This window comes from Polypterus senegalus, chromosome 11 (assembly GCF_016835505.1).
Source record: "Polypterus senegalus isolate Bchr_013 chromosome 11, ASM1683550v1, whole genome shotgun sequence".
Classification (NCBI taxonomy): Eukaryota; Metazoa; Chordata; class Cladistia; order Polypteriformes; family Polypteridae; genus Polypterus; species Polypterus senegalus.
Genome location: NC_053164.1, coordinates 48,748,860 through 48,774,421, shown reverse-complemented (window position 1 = coordinate 48,774,421; position 25,562 = coordinate 48,748,860). Strand labels below are relative to the sequence as shown.

The following is a 25,562-nucleotide window of genomic DNA, read 5'->3' as shown; positions in this document are numbered from 1 at the left end:
AGAACATCCAACTGATTAAGGTGAAGCACACATTCATAAAACCGTACCACAAATCTCAGGCCCTTTCACTGGTCCAGCATTAATTACAATCATTAACCTTGTATTTGCAGCTCAGACCTTTGCAGGTTCATCACAGATATACTGTACTGCTGTACTCCCTATTAGTATTCACCAGAATGCCATGAAATAAAACTATTTATGTTGGGCTGTGAAAATGTCAGATTCTAGTTACAGGCCTGTAACCCAAGGCAGGCAGCAGATTGCATATCGTGAATATGCAGTAAAGGTGAAAGTAAAACTCATTATCCCACAACATCAAACTCAATGGTCACGTGTATTACAAATAAAACAATAAAGATAAAAATAGGAGAAATAAATCATACATAGAAGCTCACAGAAAAACCCCACACTGACATGTGATGCACATATAAACTTCATTTGCATTATCTTGAGTTTTTGTTTACCTACTATTTACGATCAAAGAGGCTATTGCTGTAGGTACACAAAAAAAAAAAAAATTGTCACATTTTTCTATTGGAGGACTCTGCCTTGCTGGATTGATAAAACAAAATTCATAATGCAGAAAGCCAGAAACATTAAGGACTTTGTGAAGCTTTGTTAGGTTAGCTGTTCAACAGATGTTTGACCCCAGTGGGTCTTCTAATTCTTCAATCACGCTTTGCAGAATCACTTTACTTGTAAGATGCATACTTCTAAAAATTACAGACCAAATTTAAGGACAAAGCACTCCACAGAGCAGCCATGCAAAATATGTCTCTCATCAGAAATGAACACTGAAGAAGACTACATGAAACCAATTCTGTTGACATCTCTTAAATTGAAAACTGTACAACCACAGAATACATATTGAATTTACCATGAATTCAGTTAACTTCTTAATTATCTGATGCAGCTCAATAGTACTGAACACATTACTAAAATCAATGAACAAAATGCTGAAAAACAGAGAGCTTGTACCAGATATTCAACAAGTATACCAGCTGATCCTCAACACCCCTTACTATATGACAGTGAAATTGGTGCAACGATTTTATGTGACTTTTTAGTCATGCTTTAAATCGGGCTTATTTTAAAGCGCATATATATATATATATATATATATATATATATATATATATATGGTATCATTCTTTTCAGAGTTTATCAAACTTTAATGTGATGTTGTTAGATTTTAATATTCTTATTCAGTTTTTAAATTATAAACTAAAAAATATCAAGAACTCACATCCCGCGAGATGAGACTTTGTGCCAAAAGATTTAACACAGAACTCATGCCCAGAGCTGGAAATAAAATTCAAACAGTAGGACAGCTGCTGTACAAGCTTTTAAATGTTCAAAGTGCCGTGTGAGATGCAGATCACGCGACATGTCAGCAGCAGCAAGCCAGCAGCTGATCGAGCAAAGAGGAGGTAAAAAAACAAAACCAAAAAAAACCCCAAAAATTTGCTTCCCATTGTATCACCGTTTAAAAGCGGGTTTTGAAGGAGTGACCGTCTCTCCTTGGGGTGTGTTCAGACCCCTTTTCACAACGCGAGTGACAGAGACGCGAAGTGGCTGGCTGGAAGCGAGCGGGGACGGGGGCCTCCAAGTGTATGTATATGTGTATAAATAGTATTAATGTGGCAGAGACAAAAATCACTAACAGCTTTCATCGCCAAAACTGTATCTTAAGTTTATCAGCCAGAATTCATCTTGATCAATACTATACTAGTATTCAGTTAGTCTTTATTCATTGATGGGTACAGGGTAACTTACTTTTTTAGAGGCGAGGTACTCCATGCCACGTGCTACCTGGTATGCACAAGAGACAAGGTCTTTGATAGACATCTGCTCCTCTGGCACCTGATTGGGGTTGTAGCAGTACTCCATTCCTGGGGGACGTCGTGCACGTAAGAATTCACGCAAGTTTCCTTTTGATGCGTACTCCACAAGAACATATAAGGGGCCTGTATAGGAAGGAAGGCAGAAATGTTTTAGAAGGCCTGACCAACACCAGTCTGCTTTATAGGTGGAAGAGATGGAGTTCAGGACATTGTTTACAATTCATAAAAATTGTCAACCTTTCACAATGTTTCATGAAGCAGCATTTCAAATTATGATTAATGTACAGGTATTAGTAACCATTTTACATATCTGATTGAGCATTTCTTTAAGTAGGGAAACTTCATGCTTGCTTGTTGGGCAGCAACATTACCTCATCCTCTGCAACAGACTCACTTTATTATGTAAATGTACTACCAACAATACTTGCACATACGTGAACAAGAAGGTAAATAACGTAGAAATGATAATCTTATCATTTCTTAAGTATTACTTAATACTTAAGTAATGGTAAATCAAACATTAGGCTATTTAAATATGTCAAGCAGAAATCCTTTTGCCATAATTCACACTTACCCTGCACTAGCATATGATGAATTCTTGGAGTATTTATTTTCTCTATGTTAATTATGTCACTTACAGGCTTTTTTATAATGCGGCAAGCAGTTCCAAAAGCTCACATTTAAGAGGTCTGTTAACATGTGTATATTTTCAAAGGACTAGCTACGTAAAGCATTACTAAATCTTTGGCCAACTTTACAGTCAACGTCAGTTAAGGCAGAATGGAAGGAATTTTTTTTATCTGATGAAATATTTATTATGAAAATGACAAACTCTCCTAAAAATGTGCACATGTGAAAACTTACTTTTAAAACATAGGATACAAAGTACTACAACTGGTCCTAATATTTATTAAAAAAAAAAAAAAAAAAGCAGACCAATGTTCTAACTATATTAGTAATAAATAGACCTGAAACGATTCCTTGAGTAGTTTGATTACTTAAAATTGAAAGAAATTCTTCTCATTGAAGCTTTGTTTAATCCATATAACTACACCTCAGAGAGCTGTGTGTTTTTCACTGAAATGATTATAGTATCACACAACACGCATATGCTGTGAATACATGACGTGATTTGATGGCACAGATTGCAAAATGCAGAAAGAGATAAGTGTAGCACATTATCCAACGCTGGCAAAGAAACATTCACACCATCAGAGACTCTCTTCTGCAGCAGGAACCACTGCCTCAAAGCACAGACCAGGCCTCAGTTCTGAGCATGTTGATATGCTCACGTTTCTTCATTGCAACCACCATATGCTCCTTAAAATGCTTGCGCACACAAACACGCACCATATTCATCTCATCCAGGAGACACACTCCTGCTAGAACTTTTTTTTTTTTTTGACTTCCTACAAATACCAGGAAGCCTTCCAAGACGACCGCAAAAGCTTGCATTATACCTGATCTGTAGTTAGGTTGAAACTTATAGTTCTGAAAGTTGTACAAATTAAAGACAATTTTTGTGTATTAAAATTATTATTGATTTATGCCTTAGATTTAGGATATATGTATACTTTGGATTTTTGTTTTTTTTTTTTTTTTTTAAAAGTACTTTGTAATTAATATTATTTTTGCATTTATTTGTTTATGTTTCAGACAATGTTTTCTTTAAAACGCAAAATGTAATATGGCACTTAAATGCACTAAATGGGTTTAGTTTTCACAAAATTTCATTTTATGTAATTTAAGCAATAAAAATGTTTTTCTAAAAAGAAATCAATCAAGTGTTAATTTTAAGAGAGATGTCTTATTTACTTTATTAATAAAGCAAAAGTTAGCTCTTAAAAAAACAAAAGTATTTTGTATCCGTTTACTCGCTGGAATAATCGGTAGAATACTCAATTACTGTACTTAATTGATTGCAGCACTCCTAGTATTACATTTTCTGTTATATTTACATTTAACAGCAAATTTTAATTAGAAACCAAAAACCACCATATTGATAATTTGGAGAAAAAAAATTACACTAATTCCTGAATCATTTCTAGGGTATAAAGAAGTAGGAAAAACAAAATAAAATGAATTTGACCACTGAATAAATGCTGAAATATTTTTGTTTCACCAACACTCAAATTTAGGTAAGGCCTTGATTTATGAGTCACTTTATGATATTCCCATAAAAGTTAAGGTTTAAGTTAAGTTTTATTTTTACATTTTATGATAATTGAAGGACACTTCAAACAGGTTACTTTTGTATGCAAATGTGTTTTTTACATTTGAGTCAAAATAAATGTATGCATGGAAAAAGACTTCAGGAGGAGGATGGCAGGACAATTAACAACTTTTTTTCCCCTTATACATCAGAAAAGGCCTACTGCTGCCCAACATGAGGCACACCAGCACAAAGACAAAAGGTCCCGGTGAGGAAGAACAGACCCGTTTCACTATCTAATCACCATTACAATTGTAACGGGCAAATACATTTAAATCTATAATTCAGGTTTGAAAAGAGTACACCTACTACTGAAAGCTTTTTCTTTAAACAAACTGGGGCTGGATTACCAGCACTGCCTACTTACCATCTTGGGTACAAGCACCTAGTAAGTTAATAATGTTTTTATGTTTCCCAATAATTTTCATCATTTCCATCTCAGAGATCAGGTCTGATAGGTCTTTTTCAGTGGCATCAGCTGGAAAGCAAAATAGAGGAGGTCTTATGGCTATATTAGAATAAAACGTTTTCAGGTCAAATCTGTAGCTAAATACAAGTGACATTTCACCGTGTTGGGGTAGAGAATGAGGGCTAAATTCCAACTAGCTGGACAAAGCTACTGTTTTGAGAATTACAACAATGAATTCCCCCTTGTCTAAGACTCATCAACACCTCCCACATAATTGGTGCAATTTATTTTCCAGTTTATCTCAGGTGTTTTCTCTCCCCATTTACCATTCCTATATTCTTCACGAAATACACAAACCACAGAGGTAAATGACAATCGGCCAAGTACTGCAGAACTCCCAATCACATTATCTCCGACTGACCACATACAGACATCAATCAGTGAAGTGAGTTAATCATGGTAATAAACTCTGTATAGTATATACAGTATAACAAGTGTTGCACAATGATTATTACATTTAGTTCTATGACTGACACATTTATCCAAAGAAACATGCAACATCTGAGACACAATTGGTTACATTTCTTTATTTTTTCCCCAATTGGAGCAAAGGCAAGTGAAGTGGCTTGCCCATGGTCATGCTGTCAGTAGTTCAGGGTTTAAAGCCTTAACGACTATGCCACCCTGCCTGTCAAATCCTTGAAAGTGAAAGTAAAAAGTTTACACAGAAATAAGTGCTAAATTCCCCCGAAAAAGCTTTTGAGTACTTACATTTTAACATCTTGACAGCCACCTTTGTCACACGGTTGGGTTTGTCCTTGTCCAGACCCATTGCCTCACCCATGACCACTTGACCAAAACAGCCTTCTCCTAGTGGTTTACCAAGCACTAACCTGCAGATTTTACAATCAAATTTAAATCATAAAAATAACAAATATTTCCTTTAAATTTCATTTGATGACCCATCATAAACAATACATTATGTTAGGTCTTCTCAAAAAGTTAAAGTGGGAGTATATTAAAGTATTTACAAAATACTGCGGTGCACACAAATCATTCTATGAAATCAATCATTAATTAAAAAGTTGTCCAAGCCTCCCCACAATAAAACTCAACAAAAGTACAAAGTCCAAAATTAGAGCCGTGGATCCATTTCCGATAATAAGTAGATTTTGCATGCAAGGTGGCTCACTGGTTACTGCTGCCTCATACCTCACAAACCAGTACAGAAATGAAACTATTTGAAGATTGCACGTTATCCCGTTTTTGCAGTCCCACTTCTGCGCCAACCCTGCACCAACGACCAGCCCAATACATTCAGTTTGAACCAACAAACGAAAAGTACAGGGAATTCCTAATAATCAAATAACCATATGCCCAAGACATACAAGGACCGAGATACCACGAGACTTAACCTAAAACTTGTGAATATGGGACCTTTATTTACAATCATGCGGGTAAGAAGAAATGAAGGACAACAAATGTGCATCAAAACTCCACTAGAAATATCACTGCTTTTTAATATTAAAATGGAAAGGCTTCTCACAGTGTACCCCTATCACCCAACAACACATCTTAAATCCATGTGGCAGACTTGCATTTACCTGTCACGTGGAAATTCCCAACGTGGATCCTCTGGTAGTTCATACTCGGACACTCCTGGAAGCATGGGAGTGCCACTGGAGGACAGGCGAGATGGTCTGACAAGCATGACGCCAGAGTGCAGAGATGAGCTGGATTCAACCGACACCTAAAAGTACACCAATACAAAGGCAGATAAAGACTACAGCCCACATGAAAATGGGGGGAAAAAAGAAATGAACTGCATTTCTGGGGTTCCAAAAACTCAGTGGGGCTAGGCTTCACCTACTGCCAATGGAAGAGTCAAGCAAAGAAAGGGAGTGTAATCTGCGACATGTGCAATAGTGTTGCATCTTGGGAAAAAATGTACATTTATTGGGTGCAAAGAAGATATGTTCATCTGTCTTCAACTGAACACATTTTCAGTATTGGGGAATTTCAAGCTGTGCAGTGATAGGGAGCGAATAATAAACTATGCAGCATAAATTGATTGATTGTATTGTACACAGGTTATATGTTGGATTTGAATTAATGTGCAAGGGGTGAAACACATAAGGACATGGTGTATTCTGCTGTAAGAGTGGGGCATCATTGAGTACTCCAGCAGGGTAGCACAGGACAACAAAGAATAGGCAAAATTTCATTCATGGCTAGCGAAATTTCATTTAGTGGATGCTTATAACAGCAAGTAAAAGGTTTTTCTGGATGTTAAAATAATATTACTTTTAAGTTGTGCCTTGTGATTATGTGCCAGATGAATTTTAAGAGCCTGTGAAAATGTTCTCCGCTAAACTACAGGTTTACAAATGAAAAGATCTCTAGCTTAATTGCTGCCTGCAACAGGTTTTAGCAAAATATGGATGCTGTATTTAGACTTTATCCAAGAGAATCCAAATATGATGCTATAAAAGTAGCTTTTTGTTTTTTCTGGTTCTGTATACTGTACTTGTCTTCATACTGAAGATTTTGTTTAACTGCATTTCTTTCATATTTTTTTTACAAAAAAACTATTTCTCTTAAGCAAATAAAACAGTCTTGTCATAAGTAAAATCAAAAATCACAAGAGGCTTTTATGCCACAACTGAAATATATAAAAAAGCTAAAAAGATGAAATTTAGTAGGATGGTACATCAAGGACAGTACATATCCACTAAGAAAGGACATTTCAATATCAATATTTATGAATGTTTGATTGGAATTTGTGGACACTGCAGTAAAAACAAAATTAGCTATCACGTGTTTTTCTAGTTTTTGATATTTGTTGTTAATATTGCTCTAGTAAGGGGGACCATCCTAATGCTCGGCGATCCCCATTTTGCCATGGCACTGACAGCCATCGCATGGTGAAATGGGTCATAGCAGTTTATGCAAATACAGGCCTCTGAAAAAGCAAAGTGAAAGGAGTAAAGATTGTCAAAGATCAAAGGAGACGCGTTTAGAAAGTGCTTGCCAGGCATTGAAGCTGTGGGCATAGTTAATTTTGTGCCGCTGATTCAGTAGGAAATGTATTTAGTATATACTAGAATCCCGTTCATCTTATCTGTAACTTTGTGCAAATGCTGAAATAGGGACTACAATTCCCATCATCCAGTGTGCTGCTTCAGACAATTTCATCAGCATTCACAAAGTTTAAATATGAGAATCGACAAACACGGCATGTCAAAGGTACCAACTGCTACACCCCCTACCCATCCAGTTCTTTTTGATAATTTCATTGTCTCATTGGATTACAGCGTTTAACTTAAAGAATTGTTTCTCAGCCTTTGTGGCCTAGGGATCCGGTCTTACCTTTTTCAATTTCTTGACAACCCCACATCATTTGAAGAGAGGAGGGGGGGTTTATTTATTATTCAAATATTGTTCAAAAGTTAAACTGACATTATTAATGAATACCATCATAGTTGCTACGAATCATTTAGAGTGCCTTATGATACACAAAGTTTTTCGTTTCGCTATTAGGAGCAAGAACATATAAATTCTTTCCTGATCTACTCTGGAATAGGCGACATATAGCTGGACATGTGAAAGGCATGGTTCTTTGAGGTAAACTCCAGTAACTAAGTGACTGCGCTTTACTTATGGGCATTACAATTGCACAACGTACTGGAAATTGAAGTCGTTTGAATTCGAAAAGGGAGTTAATTGGAAATTATAGGTATACATAGAATGAGAACTTCTTCTCGCTTTCAGATTCTGGTTAGAACAATAGCCTTGACTATTTGTGGATGACATGACTGTTTTGCCACATTTCTCACAACCTCGATATATTATTTTTTTCCGAATTAAATTATAATTTACTGTTTCAGGGTTTTCCTTAATTTTTAAGTCATGTTAATGCACCTATTTATTTATTTTTTTTTATTAATCACTGAAACTGTAGCTTTTGGATATTTACTCCTCCTCTCATATGGTGACTGCGTTGTGATGGACATTGGGTCAGACAATCTTTCTTGCTCATTTATTAGATAGAATATAAAAAGTACTTAGTACTTATGATACATCCGATCAACCAATGGCACTATAACTGAGGCCCGTTGACTTAAACACAGCTGCATATGGTACAGGCAGATCAGCAAATTTTATATGACCAGTGTCATACAGTAAGACAGACAGGAAATTCAAACATTCGGAGCAGGCTTTCACTGCTTTTAGACTGAATGAATGGAGCTCAACTATCTGAGCTGTGTTTAAGCATCTCCTGCCAAACCAAAATGTGCATCAGAAAAACATGATTTGCTATCTGCAGGAATTAAGCAATGAAAAATAAATTTCATTAAATGTGTGTGAAAACATTTGTCCATATGAGTTTAGTTGCTAATGACTTTGTGCAGCTTACTTAATATTTTATTGACCCAGCTGTGGAATGAGGAAAATTTGATATCTGTATAATATTTATTATAATATCTAAATTTAATGCACACTAGTGAGTAGGGCTAGACAGGTGGCGTCTGGGGTTACTGCGAATGTATATTTTCTCATAGTAATTTGCATCTGTCACCCTGTCATTTTGTCAGAAATCTTTTGCCTTTTTTTTGCCATGCCATTGGGTATAACATATCAACATGTTAAGCAATCCAGGTCTTCAGGAGGCTGCCACCATCAGTATGTAAAAAGTCAGGCAAAAGTTGCGAGACACCTCCACAACAAAGAAAACCAAAATTGGTAGTAGATGACATCCTGCAAGTCTTTATGGAAATGCAGAGGCAGCTAAGTGGTAGTACCTAACTACCAAGGATTGACAAATGATAGAGAGATCAATTCAGAAACACAACTAGTGTGGTCAGGGAGGGTCTGAGAGAGGTTGCAAGACTTCAAGTCAGCATGCAGTTACTACATGGAGAAACTGAGGTCAGTTTGCCTGTTCCAGGGCATTCCTCTCTAAATTAAGTGCTAGTGCAGAAAGTTGATCATGTTGCTGCTGTTATGGAAAGTTGAATTGGAGATCCAACTCTAAGAGCAAATGAAGGTCATGTGCAAGGAAGCTAAGAGCTACTAGGAAAATTTCTATATTACAGAAAAAAAAAAATAAATTCTAACTTGTTCATTTAAATATACAGTAGGGTCTAGAGATGCCAAAGCCTACCCTGTGTCACAGCACATCCATCGTGCACCTTGTGGTCAGACGGTTATCAGACGGTGACCAGCAGCTACTATAGTAACGCTCTAAAGATTGACTGATCTGCCAGTAAATAAATGCAAATAAACTCACTGATGTCAGTACAGCAGACAGCATGGAAAAATAGTTTCCCCGTCTATTGTAAGGTCAGGTTGCTCTACCCTCCGTAGGGATCACTAGAGAGGATATCAATTAGAGCTCAGCTTTACACTTCCCGCTAACAGATAGCTGTGAATAACTTTTTTGGCAGTGAACCGAACAAGAGTGAGCTTTATGTAGTGCTGCAGCACATTTTAAATATCTAGCACTCTACATCCTTCTGTTGTGCTTCAGTTCCTCTTATTCAGCAGGTGATGGGTACCTGCAATTGAACAGTATGTCTGCTACCTTAAACATCCATTAACTTGTCACATTAAGTCTTTTCAGGAATTAGAAATCTAAACACTTTTTAAAATTACAGCCGTGATGTGAAACTGTCCCTATTTAACCTGGACCTGCACTTTCTCCAAGTGCTAAATTGTGTGAAAAATGCTTTTTATGCTTTGGCCTTGTTACACTTTGAAGACATCGGTCTTAGTGAGTTTTGTTGTGCGTACCCAGCACACTGGGAAGCAAAGTTGGGTACCCTCACTTACGGAGGGCACATTAAATTTCCAAAAGAGATGGCAAGTGCTCCTCCATCTCAATGTAGTCTCTGTCTCTACTTTGTAGACGGCCAAATCTCAGTAGTTCTTTTACATGTAACAGTCTCTTGTTGGAACTGCATTCCCTGGCCTGACTCGTCATAAACAGAGCGTTATGAATGCAGTGATATACGAGAATGGTGCAGATTACAGCCTAAATGTTGCCAAATTGACATCACATGGTTTCTCAAATCCTCCTGAATGGTTAATAAAAACCTATCAATCAATAGTTTAATTATTTGTACCTCATATCTTCACACTGGCCATCAACCTAAAATTCGTATGCAGGCTCATAAACAACGAAAAATAAAAATAAAAAAAATTAGACTCCATATGATGAAGGCTGCTCAAACAGCTGCTACATAAAACAAGAACCATTGAGCTGTGAAGGAAAACCCACTACGAGAAAATGTCTGTCAAACCCCGTATCTACTTTCTGTTACCTGTCTCCGTAGTGGGATGCTCTTAGCAAGTTTGTGAACAGCTAGTTGGCTATTAAAGTCGCTCTTCTTGGATGTGCTCTTCATCCTGAAGATGATGGCAATGACCACCATGCAGGAGATGAGGAAGGCTCCAACGCAGTAGATCAGCACCTCAAAGTAGAACTGGTTGGAGATGGGCGAGGGAGGGTCTTGCACCTCTGGGGTGAGGGTGGGAGGATATATCAGTTAGCAGACCATCTAATACATCCCAGTACATTCATGCATGCGCGCACACACACACACAACCGCAGCCTTGATGCATCGCAATATGAAATGGTCTAACATTGTATAAGTATTTATATAATAATAATAATAAAAAAAAAAGCTTAGGCAATCATTTATAAAACATAATTCCGCAAACTTATTTTTTATTTTTACATTTAAGTATGGAAATGTATACTGTGAATTATGTGTAAATCACAATAATGTAAAACCAACTTTACTGCACACACTTGCACAGTATATACACTGTGGACATCAAGTCTACACACGCTTATTGAACATTTTCAGATTTTGCTGATGTAAAAAAATAAATTTAAGACAAACATCGGGCCTTTTCAAAATTACTTGCCCATTGATAGCTTTAAAATTTTAACAGATGGATCCTTTAACAAAAATAAAATTATTACACAAACAAAAGGCTGACATTTCTATAATGATGTGCAGAATTTTGATATTCACAGTGTGCATACCTTTGTACCACACACATGTACAGAGACGCTACAGCCACAAGATGCATGCGCATAATGTAGTGCTTCCTTATATCAATGCTACATTGCACATTTTTCATTTTTCCCCCACCATATTTAACTTGGATTGATCACAGCCAGCTCCCATTCCTTAACAACAGACGAGTTTCTCTAAAATGCTTAAGTTCAACATAAGCTTTCACCTAAGGGTTTGCAATTTGCAAAACCAGTCTCCTTTAATTCACCTATTTCTCCATCTGTTCATTGCCTAAACCCACTTAATGTACATTAATAAGTATGAATAGTTATTCAACTAATGTGCTCTTTTTTTTTTTTTGGTTCTGTCTTATTACTTTAAAGCTTTTCTTTCACTGTAAAAGATCAATATATGTGCCAATATATGTTGGGGATTTCTTCATGGCCAGAAGGATATTTTGCCAGCACTGGTCCTATGCATATCACTCACTTCAGCTCATTTAATGTGAAGCATCAATGAAAGTGCATTCAAAACGAGACCCTTTTATTCATAAGGAGACCTTGCCAAAGGTGTGAAAAACACGTAGCCCAGGAATCCACTTTTGTGTAGTTTCCCTGGAGGTTCTACAGTTATCCATTCATACTGGATCATAAAGAGGTTAAGACAACAAGGGTGGGGGTTCAAAACAAAAAAAGATGGAAAAAGTGTTTTAACCTAATGAATAACTAATGACTAGACTGGAACAGACCTTGAATTTTTCATTTTTTCTTTGTAAAAGTGCATAAAGGAGTGTAAAGGGATGTGCCTTAAATTGTAACCTGCACGCAAAGACCAATTTCCAAGTACAGTTCTTTAAAGTAGAGCTGAGAATACCAGATATGTCAGGAAAAGATTAAATATAAAATTCTCAGACCCACTTAATACAACTCAAGGGTTGAGAGTAGTCTAATTAAAACTAGGAAAACTCACAAATTCTGAAATCACTGTTTATTAACATTAGTGTGATTTAGAACCGTTTTGATGAAATGAAATAGGTCATAGGTTTAAAGATCATGTGGGACTCTATAATGTGTCCAACTGCAGGGGAGGATCTCAAGGCTTTATGGTGGCCATTTTTAAAATACCTAAAACTGCAATGACCAGGCTGGTTGAAAGCTTATGTGAACTCGAATGCTCTCAAAAGACAACAACATTTGAAATCCTGGCCTCATGCACAGAAATGAGGAGGCTGGCAGTAACACAAAGTAGCAAAGAAGGCTTCTAATTCATTTTTTTCCCCAAATTTTAATCCCACCAGAACTCCCACCCACCTACTTTCCGTCTAGGCCGCCTGCCCTTTGAAGAAATTCCAGTAGCTTTTAAAGTAATTCTATGCAGAGGACAAAAATGAAAAGCTACCACCAAAAACTGAGCTCCCCAACCCCTTTTATTTGAGCTTAACCATTTTTTATCCCCAATTCTATTTCACTTGTAACACTCACTTCCCCGTCACCCTCATATACATGGCAAGTCTTCTGAAATCTCATGAAAGAATTGAACATTTTTGTTTCTGGGATACAGTCTACATAGGATACATATTAAGATCTGTGTAATACAGAGTTGGGACTGGAATAATGATATTTTTCTATCAGAGTAGAAAATTAAAAAAAAAATAAAAAGGTGTACTTGTCCAACACCACCTCACGTTTAAAAGGTTTGTTAGTGCCAAATGGCTTTTTTGAACATACTGGACTGGCATCAAAAGTGGAGTAGCTTTTAAGCTTATGGTCTAAACAACGTTAACAAACTGTGCAAAAACAAATTATTAGGCGGGGGAAGAAATAAAAAAAAAAAAAAAAAAAATAAAGCACCACTGGAATTATCCCCAAAAGGTAGAATGAGGCACCTAAACGGACTCGCAGCCTTCCTCCTTTGCACAAGTTGGGCAGAGAGAAGGTTAAGTCAAGGGGAAATAATGAAAGTCCACCCACAACCAACACCCAATTAATTCAGATGAAAACAAAAGAAACAGAGTGACCCCCGGGAGGTGATCTTATTGTGACAGACTGATAATTGTGGAAGTTTGACTCTTTACCAAGAAAAGGAAACTTCCTTTAGAAAGATTAACCAATTATCAGCGTCAGCCCCATGAGATCAGTCAAGCACCCTTCTGACAGCAAGTCAGGAAGCTGTAACTGGGCATGCTCCAGAAATGAGATGCCATAAAAGAAAGAGAAGGAGGGAGAGGGAATTGAAAGGGAGGGGAGCAATCATATGCTGCTAGCCTAAAGTTACATCTATTAGGAAGGAGTCATTTAGCTATTTTTATTGTTAAACTAGTTATAAACATTCAGTGAGGAGTATAGGTGTTTTATTTTATCAGGAAGGTACAGCGAGATACTATTTGAGTGGTATTCTCCTATAATTAGTTTTAAGTTTTATGGTCTTCTCCACTTAGAATGAAAACCTATCATTCAGACACTTAAAGAATGGGTAAGCAGACACTGCTTATAAAACTATGTCAAAGTCTTCAAAAATCACTGTAAAAAGTATTCAGTTTATATTTGTGCAGGTAGGATCTTAATTCACATATGAGGGTTAAGTTTGCCCCCAGATTGGGGGATAAAATAAACTTTCGCATTAAGAGTGCCATCTCTAAACAACTCAGAAGTGGAGTGCGACCAATTGACCAGTTTCATGTTGTTTATTTATTTTTTTTTTTTTTTAGAACAGAAGTAAAAGTTATGCCTTGAAAAATTTGAATTAAGCCGTTTCTGACGTAAAATGGTTTACTGAACATTTTGGTGCATCAAAAGGTGGCACAAAAATTGACGCATTCTCACAGACAATTTTAGTTATTCAGTACTTCACCTGAAAACTAAGCTGCCAACGGTACCAGAAATTTAATGCAAAGCTACTCAAGCCTAAGCTGGAAATGAGAACTCTTTGCATTCAGAATGTTATGTTTGCACACAAAAATATATTTCAGTCAATAACTATAAAATTTCCTAGAGACCCGTAAAATGACAGAATGCATTCAAATTCTTGTTAAAATGTATATTGATCTTATCCCTTTAATGTAGCATTTTCACACTGAGCTGATCACGTCTAACGCCACATACTTCAACATGAAAAAATACAACAGACTAATTTTTAGAAGCACAAATTTACCATTGGGGAAGTTCCTCAGTCTTGTTAATTTTATTTAAATGATACTTTTCCAGTACAAAGGTCTTTTTCGGTATACTAATATCACCTTCACTTACAGTGCTGGAATGTTGGATTTTTTAAAAAAAATTATTAACAAAAGTATTAGGGACAAAAAATTTTGCTCAAAAATTCAAATAGTTTCTATGATTATTAATTAGGTACATTACTTTCTGACTTAACTCCAAAAATGGTGCTAATATGATGGTCAATATTGAGGAAATGGGATCAGGAAGGGGAGTGGGATGGGGTGAAAAGAAAAGAGAGAGAGAGAGAGAGAGAGAGAGTGAGAGAAAGTAAACCCATGTATACCTTTAAGAACTGTCAACCATGCAGAATGATGAGACACCCCGATAGAATTCCCTGCCAAGCACGTATACTCCCCAGCATCCTCAAAAGACACATTCCTTAAATGGAGGACTTCCATTTCCTTGTCCGTCGTGTTAACCCCGGCAGTCTAGAAGAGAAAATGGAAGCAAACCGACAAAAAAAAAAAAGTAGGAAAGCAAGCGCCTTTTAGAAAAGGCGCAAAAGGACACCAGAAGAGGAGGGGTGGGCAATAGGGCAGGAAGGGGTCAGTAGGGGTATATCTGCTGTTAAAGCAGCCATTCTGGTTGATTCTTTGTGGCTCACAATTTAACCCCTACTTTGCCATTCCTTTACCCTAAGCCAGAAATTGGAGACAACCTTCATACACCCCTCAGTCTTCTTAAAACCCTGTTAGTCTGGGGGAGGAAAGGGTTAAATTGAACAGCTGGTACTGACCCATCACCAAATTCTGTAGCCTAGTTTCCTTTAATTCCATCTCTACATGCACGAGATGGGAGACATGGAAAAAAATCTGCCCACACAGAGCACACTGACCACAGTTTGGAAGACACACAGATAAAGAGAGTTTGACAGGCTAGTATGAAAGCAGCATGCCATGTTTTAAACCCTAGGTTTCAGGGCAATATTTAAAAAATTAAAATAAAAATGGTGTCAGTAAAAGTAATGAATGTTAAGACCCTGTTTAAGTGCAAGAACTGAATATGGTTAAGGGTATCGCTAAGTAGATGTTAAGAAAATCATATTTAGCAAGAAGTTCTCATGAACTAATACTCTAATATCAGTAGGGTTCAAACATCTGAGTGAGGAATTTGATCATAATCAGTTGATCTGTTAAAGACACACATCACTCTGAAAATGGTCAAATTGGTGTCTAGAATTCTAAATCCATCTAGGACCTAATAACAATGCACCAGCCTTTTATAACTACAGTATACATCAGGACATCCCAAAATGCTTCACAGCACCATTTGTGAAATGAACGAATTACATGGAATTGTTAATATAAAAATCATTTCATGTCTTATGATTTTTCTTAACTTTTTTTTTTGTTCTTTATTTCGCCTTATACAATTTCTTGTATTAGGAATTTGTTCGTTTTCGCATATCCCATGGGGTCAGAGCGCAGGGTCAGCCATTGTACAGCACCCCTGGAGCAACTGAAGGTTAAGGGCGTTGCTCAAGGGCCCAGCAGAGTACGATCTCTTTTGGCAGTGACAGGGATTCGAACCGGCAACCTTCAGGATACCAGTGCAGATCCTTAGCCTCAGAGCCACCACTCATTTTCAATTCAATAGCCTTGTAAATTCCTTTTTTAATAAAGGAAAGATCTTGGTTTGGTTTCTCAAGAAATTGTCTTGGATTTTAACATTTATAAATGATTAAGGTCAAGTTTACATTATCGGCATTTCATTACTTATTTCAGTTAATTTAGGTTGCATCTTGAAATAAGTTGATTACCTTGGAACTTTGCAATAATTTCTTTTTATTTACTTATTTCCAAAAATCCTACATTTTATTTCAAATGGACTGATGCCTACAATTAGATTTGACATGCCGGATAGAAAAAAAACAAAAAACAAATACATCAGAATGTAACAAAAATTAGCTGGTAAAGGTTAAAAAAAGTATACAGAAAACAAAAAGATGAGGAGTTAAGATATGATTATCAAAAGAAACAATGAAGTGCAGAAAGAAGACAACTAATGTGAGAGTGTGAGAGAGTTAAAACAAGTTCAAAACTGTGATCTCATCACTAATGTGGCGATTTTCCATGGGTGTTAAACACCATTCAAAAGGAAAGCGGGGAAACCCAAAAAAAAAAAAAAATGCAAGTGGGAGGAAGGAGAGAAGCCATTTTGACATTTACGGCCCACTAAGCCAAGGACCAGATTGCTGGTTTGTGTAGATGTTGGGTTGTACACTTTGTTTCAGAGAAATTACCTCTTGCCTCTGGTCTGGTGACCGTGAGCCACGCAGACTGATTGGCTTCTCCTATATAATTGGAAACTTTACAAATATACTCTCCACTTTCCTCCTCCGTCACATTGTACAGGGTCAGCACCTCCGCGTCTGAGCTATTTATCCCAGAATGCTAGGGAAAACAAATCAATGAGAGACAACAACTGTGAAATAACTTAGCAGTGAAGGGTCAGAGCTCTGCAGGATGGTATCTACAAGCTAGTGGTGTCCGCTCACTGACTGGCCAGACATATATTCATCAGATCACCTTCTTTAGTTTCCTGGCTGCATGATGGGCGATTTCTATAAAACATTAGAATTTCTCTACTCAGCTAACAGTGCTGATTATTTTTTCTGTTAGAAGGATAGAAATGCTAATGGGCTCAATTATCAGATTCAAGGGACGCCACCATAAGGTGCTTGCTCTCTCTGCCAAACCAAATTATGCTTCCTCTTATTGGGTCATTCGCTCAACTGGGAAAAATCAAATGCTTAAACTATAAAATCAAGCGTCAACCCACGTGTCAAAGTTAAAGCAAGCCAAATTGGAGACAGTGAGGTCTGTTTGCGGTCTCTTCTGATTTAACAAACCAGCAGTGTGCCACTATGCAGTAATCAGGATAATTAGGGTGCTACACTGATTAGGACAGTGGACTATAAGCCACATGCTTACTGGTTTAATCTATCCTTTGACTTGCAGTTTGATCATAAGCAAATCACTTAACTAATCTGTGTTTCAATGAGAACATACTGTATACGGAAACAATTTATAAAAAATATACAGTATCATAAAATATTTATACACGCATTTTTTAAGTTGCGCCGGGGAAAGCCATCTGTCAAATATGAAGTATCACAGTGATATTGTATTGTGGCAAACTTCACATTTTATAAATAATTTGTTTTAATGAGCTTCATATTTAGGGAAGCATTTTAAAATGGTTTAAAGGAAGTACATAGAACTAAAGGCCATCATGTGCTGAAAAATAATACAAGTGAGTCAATACCATTTTTAAGCAACATGAAGGTAGACCATTGCAGGGTAGAAGAGAGCTCACATTAATCTTCACTTTTCGGCCTTATACTGTTATCTCCATCAATCTTGGCAGAGATGCTATAAATCCAAGCATCAGTTGTGCTTTATGTAAAATGAGTCTCTTATTATAAGTAAACTTGGACACTGGGACAGTAGAATGGAAAAGAACAACTAACTGTATGGGGAACCTGATCGTTTAAGGGAAAGCCAATAGCTCAGTTTTTCAGGGGTAGACTAATTTACAGCAATTATAAGTGTACATATTAAACTCCAACAAGGTTTGTCTGGCCTCCACTCTTTGAGATCACAAACTTATAATGCAAAAGAATTATAGGACTCATATAGAATTAACATTTACCTTGAGAACCTGAACGAATGGATGCCCGTCTGGTCCCAAGCGGCTGCCATTGACCTCTATGTGCTTCAGCCATTGAATGTGGGGCTGTGGGTCACTGTAGACTTTGCAGAAAAACTCGACATCACTGCCCAAGACGGCAGTGCGGTTGGCAGGAAGGCCAGCCTGCAAGATGGGTCTGTGGGGGGAACGCTCTGGAACACAAACAGCAGAAGGTAGCAGAGTTGGAGCACGAGAACATTGAAAGTAACCCAAGACAAGTAAAATGGGATGGGTGATGTGCAGAATTTAGACTTATAAAACGACTTTACAACCAAGACCTTCTCCATCCAAGCCAAAAAGGCACAGTTTATGAGTTTGTTTTCCCAGAGTACTACAATTACCCTTAGATAACCACTGTTTTCTCATCTCAACCATCCACTTCAGTAATTGCTACTGCTCCATATTATCATCACTTTAATAAACCTCCAAACATTTGAATAGCAGGTCCTAGCTTATCCCAGCAATTTTCAGGCAGAGTGTAAGCAGCAAAGAATACTTTGTGGTGCCCATTCAATTTGCATGCAGTCTGGAAGAGAGCTTTTAGTCTATGCCTTTCTTCATTAGAAGCTCCAGAAAAAACTTCATGATCAGTAGACTCTGTCATCTCCACTGGGCCCTGGCACCATAGACGAGTGCTACAAGTTAAATCCGAATGAGAATGAATTGTGAAGCTTACTCACCGACAACGTCAAGCTGATATGTGTGATTGATGTTTCCATATTTATTCTCTACCACACACGTGTAGTTGCCCCGATCTGAAGGAACCACAGATTCCATGATAATACTCCATGTCTGGTAGCGCACCTATTGGGAACAAACATTTTGATCAAATAAACTGTCAAGATAAGCAGAACGTTGCACATCTAAGTGTCAGGCAGACAGTAATGATCAGCATAACAAGGGATGACTTGGAAAAGACTAAAAGCCTGCCTAAGGTTCTCCATAACCCGTTTCAAAATTCAGGTTCTGTGCTCTCCAGTGGACAGAAAGCAAAGGAACTTCTTGTTTTTCCTGCATTTATTTTCTAAAATTTGTAAGTTTTAATATCCATGTAGGTTTGGTTTTTCATTTGCAATGCTTACTGGTAACAGGCTCACATTCAACAAGACCCAAACAGGAAGCAAATATATGCCATCTGTACAATAAAAAGACAACAATTTTAATGTAAATATAAATCTAAAACAGTAGATGCTTGTAGAGTTGTCCTGTGACCCTGAGCTTTATAAACTGGTCAGAAAATTAAAAACATTTGAGTAGGAATTCAAAGCCCCCATTCCTTTTTCAGCACTTTGTTGGACACTGTATTACAAATTTCTGACACGATTACAACTCCCATTTAACTGGTCACATCTCTGCATTTTCAGAGCATACATAAATCTACTTCTGAACTAACTTCACAGTGGGATAAAAAGTAGCAATGACTAAAGCCTGTGTGCGTGTGTGTTTTGGATTTTTTATTATAATAACAAGCAGCACAATTCCTGCAACTGAACACTGCAGTTCTCCTATCTCAAACACAAAGTATTTCCAGGCATGACTTCTGCTGTATGAATTGTGTATATTCTGTGCTGTATCATTACCACTGTGAACCATTTTTGTAGTTTTTACTCGCATATTACTGCACCTTCTGGAGTAATTCATCTACTTCCATTTATGCAAGAGTGACTTTTCAGCATAGAAATACCAATACAAAAAAAAAAAAAAAAAGCTAATACCATCATATATTGGTGGTGGATTTTAGGAGGCCCAGGCCCCTCATGGACCCCGTGATCATCAGAGGTGACTGTGTGCAGAGGGTGCAGACCTATAAATACCTGGGAGTGCAGCTGGGTGATAAATTGGACTGGACTGCCAATATTGATGCTCTGTGCAAGAGAGGACAGAGACGACTATACTTCCTTAGAAGGCTGGCGTCTTTCAACATCTGCAATAAGATGCTGCAGATGTTCTATCAGACGGTTGTGGCGAGCGCCCTCTTCTACACGGTGGTGTGCTGGGGAGGCAGCATAAAGAAGAGGGATGTCTCACGACTGGACAAACTGGTGAGGAAGGCAGGCTCTATTGTAGGTATGGAGCTGGACAGGTTGACATCCGTGGCAGAGCGACGGGCGCTGAGCAGGCTCCTGTCAATCATGGAGAATCCACTACATCCACTGAACAGGATTATCTCCAGACAGAGGAGCAGCTTCATTGACAGACTGCTGTTACTGTCCTCCTCCACTGACAGACTGAGGAGATCGTTCTTCCCCCACACTATGCGACTCTTCAATTTCACCCAGGTGGGGTAAACGTTAACATTATTCAAAGTTATTGTCTGTTTTTACCTGCATTTTTATTACTCTTTAATTTAATATTTTTTTTTGTATCAGTATGCTGCTGCTGCTGGATTATGTGAATTTCCCCTTGGGATTAATAAAGTATCTGTCTATCTATCTATTTTAGGAAGTTTCGTTTCAACTGGGTACCAAAGTGTGGCTCTTCTGACATCCATATTCTTAATGCAAGAGATTTTACAGCAAGCCGTTTGCAATAAATAGCCTGTTTCACAATTCATTTTGCAAGGCAAAGCTGTGCTTCTAGCAATGCATACAAATTGTAAATCACTATGATACAAAACAACCTTTAAAGTGATTTTATATGGATTGTATTTAATTATTCAATTCGTGTGAACCAGTTGATTTATAATGAGGATACGCCATGAGAACTTTTAACAAATGTTATTAGTAACTGCCTGTCATTTCTACTTTAAAGTTGGCACTCCTCAGCGGCTTGATTTCATCGTCCTTGGTAATGTGATTCTGACACAGACAGCGGCAAAACAAGCCAACAAAATACATACATAAGTTGAAACAGGTTATGACAGGCAGCATTGTGAAATCTTTAAAAACATTTTTACATGGGTAGTAGAAAAAGTTATATCTATTAGTGCAGTGGTCAGAAAGAGAGACCAGGAACAACCGTCAGGTGGTAGTGATGTGATGCTGTGTTTGCTAAAAGCACGCTGAACAGTCAATGTTTTTAATGTCATGCTCAGAAATTATGGTTACAAGACCAAAAATGGCATGTTATTGCACATACCTGGTATGTGATAATTTTGGAGTTGGTGTTGATTAGTGAGGAGGGAACAGATTTGTGGAAAACTGAATTCACAGTGAAACACATTTTTACTTTGCAAAAAGTTTTTTCAACAAACAGCATTTCCCAACCTAGTAAAACTCAAGCTATTACCATATATATTTGTCTTGTGTGCAGAAGCATAGCATAATTTATTTCGGTGTTGTGGGGGGGATGCAGAGAGAGATCACATACCTGCTAGCACTACAGAGTCACCATTTCTCAGTAAAAATCCATTGGCTTGGGTGTCTGACTACCAGCAACCCTCTAGGACGATTCTGCCCGAGTGGCACAAGTGAGAACTGGCAGCATGAATGTGCATAAGGAAAGCTTAGACTTTGCAAAGCCGCACAGATGGAGCTTAGTAAGATTAGAGCGGTGGAAACGGTAGCATTGGAGGAAGATGGAGGAAAGGGACAGTATAGTTTTGGCCACAGGACTTCCCTTTGGGAGCAATAGTCTTTGTTTTCCCCCACAAACAAGTTTAAAAACATCATTTTGGTGAGTTTTACGTTTTGCATTATGAACGTTAGAGGATATTTTGCAAACTACATGCAAAACAAAGCTCCACTGTTTCACTTTTCACTAGTATGGACAGACATTTTATTGGGGACTAGAAAGTTTCACTTACTTTGTCAATATAATGTAAAACTGAGTGCAGACTTTTTGCGTTTATTTCAATTACTAAAATAGGAAAATTCCATACTACCTGAAACTTAACAGCTTGAGTGGGTACTACATCAAGTTTAATGACTAAACATTTTCATAGATCATGCATAGATAGAATGCAAACATAAAACTGCTTACCTATATACTGTACATATAAATGTCTTGCACTAAAACCTTCAAGATTCAAATAGAAGGCAACATAATTTGAACTATTAAACAAAATGTAGCAATTGCAAGAAATCCACCTATGCATCAAGTGGCCGTTAAGCTTACTTTTCTCACTGAAACTTGTTCACAAAAACATCCAACTCCTCTCACAATGGGAGTAAGCCATCCTCCTCATTTACAAGCACAGCTAATCGATCGTCATTCCATTTTCTGACTGATCACAGAGTAATCTGTCACTTGCATCCTTTTCCAGTTAACTTCCCAAGCCAAAAATAATCAGTAGATGTTGCAGGTACAGTACTCTCTTATCCCAGGACCTTCAGGTTCTGAAGAGGACTCAAGTCTATGTCATTTTAGTCTAGCATCTGAATCTGCTCTTTATCAGCTGAAAAAATATATCTATTCATATGCTAACCTGCTTATTTCAGTGTCACTGTAAGCCAGAACCTAGCCTTCCAGCGCTTGGTGCAAGGGACATACCAATCCTGGACAGGGCACTAGGCCAACACGGGGTACCAGCTCATCACAGGGTACACTCACAAAGTGTGCCAATTCAAAGGTAAGCCAGTCGTCTCCAAGGTAAAATACATATAGACAGAAGGAGAATGTGCAAGCACCAACAGGCCAGGGCTGGGACCAGGATATTAAGCTTTGAGACAGTAGCTCTAACCATCACACTACAACTACACACTCACATTTAAATGGAAGCAATTGTACTGTGTCTCTATAATCTTGCTATCTAGTCAAATATAAACGTTTTATCGCTGGCAAGACATCACCAAACGCAACACTGTAGTGCTCCGTTACAGTAAATCTGAATTTCCCCATGGGATTAACACAGTTAATCTAATCTAAGCAGATACAGCTCACTATTTCAGTACCAAAATCACAATAGCAGATAACCTCCTATCAAGCAGTGACACTCAGTAATCAGTCAGCATGCAAAGAGATGTCTGTTAGGTGGACCAAGTGTGAGAGCTGAAGGGCAAAGATGGGATATCTAACTGCTAAGTAACCTCAAACACAAAGCATGACTTTTGCTGAATGACGTGTATATTCTGTGCTAAGTAAGCACGAGACACGCAGGGGGATAGAGGAGGGATTTGGACCCCAAGGTTTAAACAGTACCATCAGTGTTGCTATAAACTGGCTGACTTTTCAGATCAATCCTCTATCACAGCGTTTCTCAACCTTTAAGTATTTGCGACCCAAGTTTTCATAACAGTTTTCATTTTACATTTTTTTTTTTGAAATGTTGATGCATATTTTATTATACCTACTTAACTTTTATCAACATTTATCTAACTCTATATTTATCGTTCTAGCATCAGAATGTAGTTTAAGTTAATTTGTTTTGGTTTCAACAGATGTTTTTTTTCAGATTTTTGATTCTTGTTTTCTTTTTCTCACATCTTCACGCCCCCGTAGGGGGGCCCGCCCCACAGGTTGAGAAGCACTGCTCTATCATAAATATTTTTACAAATTATTTCACTGATGGATGTTTAGTAACATGAAGCTACTGTAGCATAACTTTTCAAAGGAGCGTGGCACAAAAGCCAGTATACCCTTCTGGAGCAGTAGAATCTAAACAGAGTCCTGTATCTGTAGGATATCGAAGTACACAGGAAGAAATCTTAAAGTGCATGCCCACAAGAGCACATGAAGCAGTCTTTCTATAATTCCATCGTTTAAAGAAAAAAAAAAAAAAAAAGTGTGGTAAAAACAGTAATTAGTGTGAGGTTTACAGTTTCCGTTTCGTGTGAGGTGCTAATAGCTCTTCAGACGTTTTGTCAACATATGCGCGCCATCTCCAAATTCAGTGATGAGATTGGACCTGCGAGTTGTTAAAACTCTTTGCGCCACTAGCCAATTCACGTCTTTGTCTCAATAGCATAAAGAATCCAAGAAAATCCAGCAGAGTCATTTTCAAGTATACCAAAAAACCCCAAAGGCCAACCACATTCCATTATCAGCAGTGTGGTCTAACAGTGCTGTCTGGGCTCTAATCACAGCCTGGGGAATTTAGACTCTAGGATGTATTAGGCAATGCCATTCCTTCATTCCCTGCAATGCAAATATTTTTGTGTATTCCTAACTAAAAAAAAAAAAGGAGCAAGTCTTGCCTGATCAACATCTACTGAAAAGCACTACACTTATAAAGGCAATTCATTTATTCTTTTATATAACCCCCTTTGTTTTAATTTTTCAATTATGAATATAACAGAGCCAAAGAGCAAAGCTACACCCAAGCAGCTCTGTCACCAAGCAACCCACTGGCAGAGTATTAAAAGGTGGCATCAGATTATCTGTCTCATGGCACCAAGCCTAACCCTGGCCAACATGTCACCCCGAGCATGTCGGAACTACAGCTCTGTTTTTATATACTATGAAAGAAACACTTGCACTCCTGTAGGCATTTCTTTTGTTAAATAAGAATTGCTCCTTTGAGGCATTCAATTTCCTCTGTAACAATCCAGACCCGGATGTAAAAGCATGCCACTCCTGTTTCTCCTCTGCTGTTACTAAGGTCTGAATTTACAATGACACTGAGCACAAAGAAGATAAAACCAGGACTAACCTGAATTAGATACCGGTATTAGGGAAAACATGCAGCAGTTATAATAATTTAAAAAAAAAAAAAAAAAAGTTTGCCATTAAAACTGCAGAGGTAGACCGCGAAAGAACAGGACGTGGAAAACATTACTAGAATTTAAGAGTAATACTAGATGGAGAAAAAGTATAGGGAGGAGAAAGGGAAAACAGTTGTGACAAATGAAGTCCCTTGCATGTAGAAACACAGTGAGTCACAATGGTATTGGCAAATGCCCATTGGTGAAGTGGAACAAAGCACCTGCACCCCGGTACTTCACATGCTAGATGTGGAATGGTTCAAATAGAGGATACATTTCCAGCAGTATTTGCAACTCCTATCAATGCTTTTGTTGGAAACAATCTGCATCATTAAACATACTTGTAAGATGATTGTGCCCATATTTTTCAGACTTCTCAAGTGTCTATTATACTGAAAAGCACTTCGTTAAAACCCCAGTTTTGGACTGGTGAATACAGTAGTAATTCTAAAGTTTAAAGGGGGCAACTTAATGGCCATCTACCCTTTTCTAAAAATTGTGAGAACTAAAATCCAATTCCATCATCATTACATTGATGTAAACACTTACACCAAGTCAAGTTGACATTCTTTATCAAATT

General features: G+C 37.6%; 1 protein-coding gene across 7 annotated transcripts in view; it reads right to left on the bottom strand.

The window, feature by feature from the left end:
• fgfr1a (fibroblast growth factor receptor 1a) overlaps positions 1–25,562 on the bottom strand; it is a 136,380-nt gene that overhangs the window by 13,039 nt on the left and 97,779 nt on the right. For 4 of the 7 annotated variants that reach the window (XM_039768563.1, XM_039768565.1, XM_039768559.1 and 1 more), the window contains 8 exons: positions 19,082–19,205; positions 18,363–18,553; positions 16,951–17,101; positions 10,783–10,985; positions 6,070–6,215; positions 5,237–5,358; positions 4,424–4,534; positions 1,777–1,967 (listed from right to left, as the gene is read on the bottom strand). In XM_039768563.1, coding sequence (XP_039624497.1) covers positions 1,777–1,967; positions 4,424–4,534; positions 5,237–5,358; positions 6,070–6,215; positions 10,783–10,985; positions 16,951–17,101; positions 18,363–18,553; positions 19,082–19,205 — 1,239 coding nt within the window. Of the gene's footprint in view, positions 1–1,776; positions 1,968–4,423; positions 4,535–5,236; positions 5,359–6,069; positions 6,216–10,782; positions 10,986–14,991; positions 15,137–16,950; positions 17,102–18,362; positions 18,554–19,081; positions 19,206–25,562 lie in introns of all 7 variants that reach the window. The other 3 variants (XM_039768561.1, XM_039768560.1, XM_039768562.1) reach the window with 3 other exon arrangements.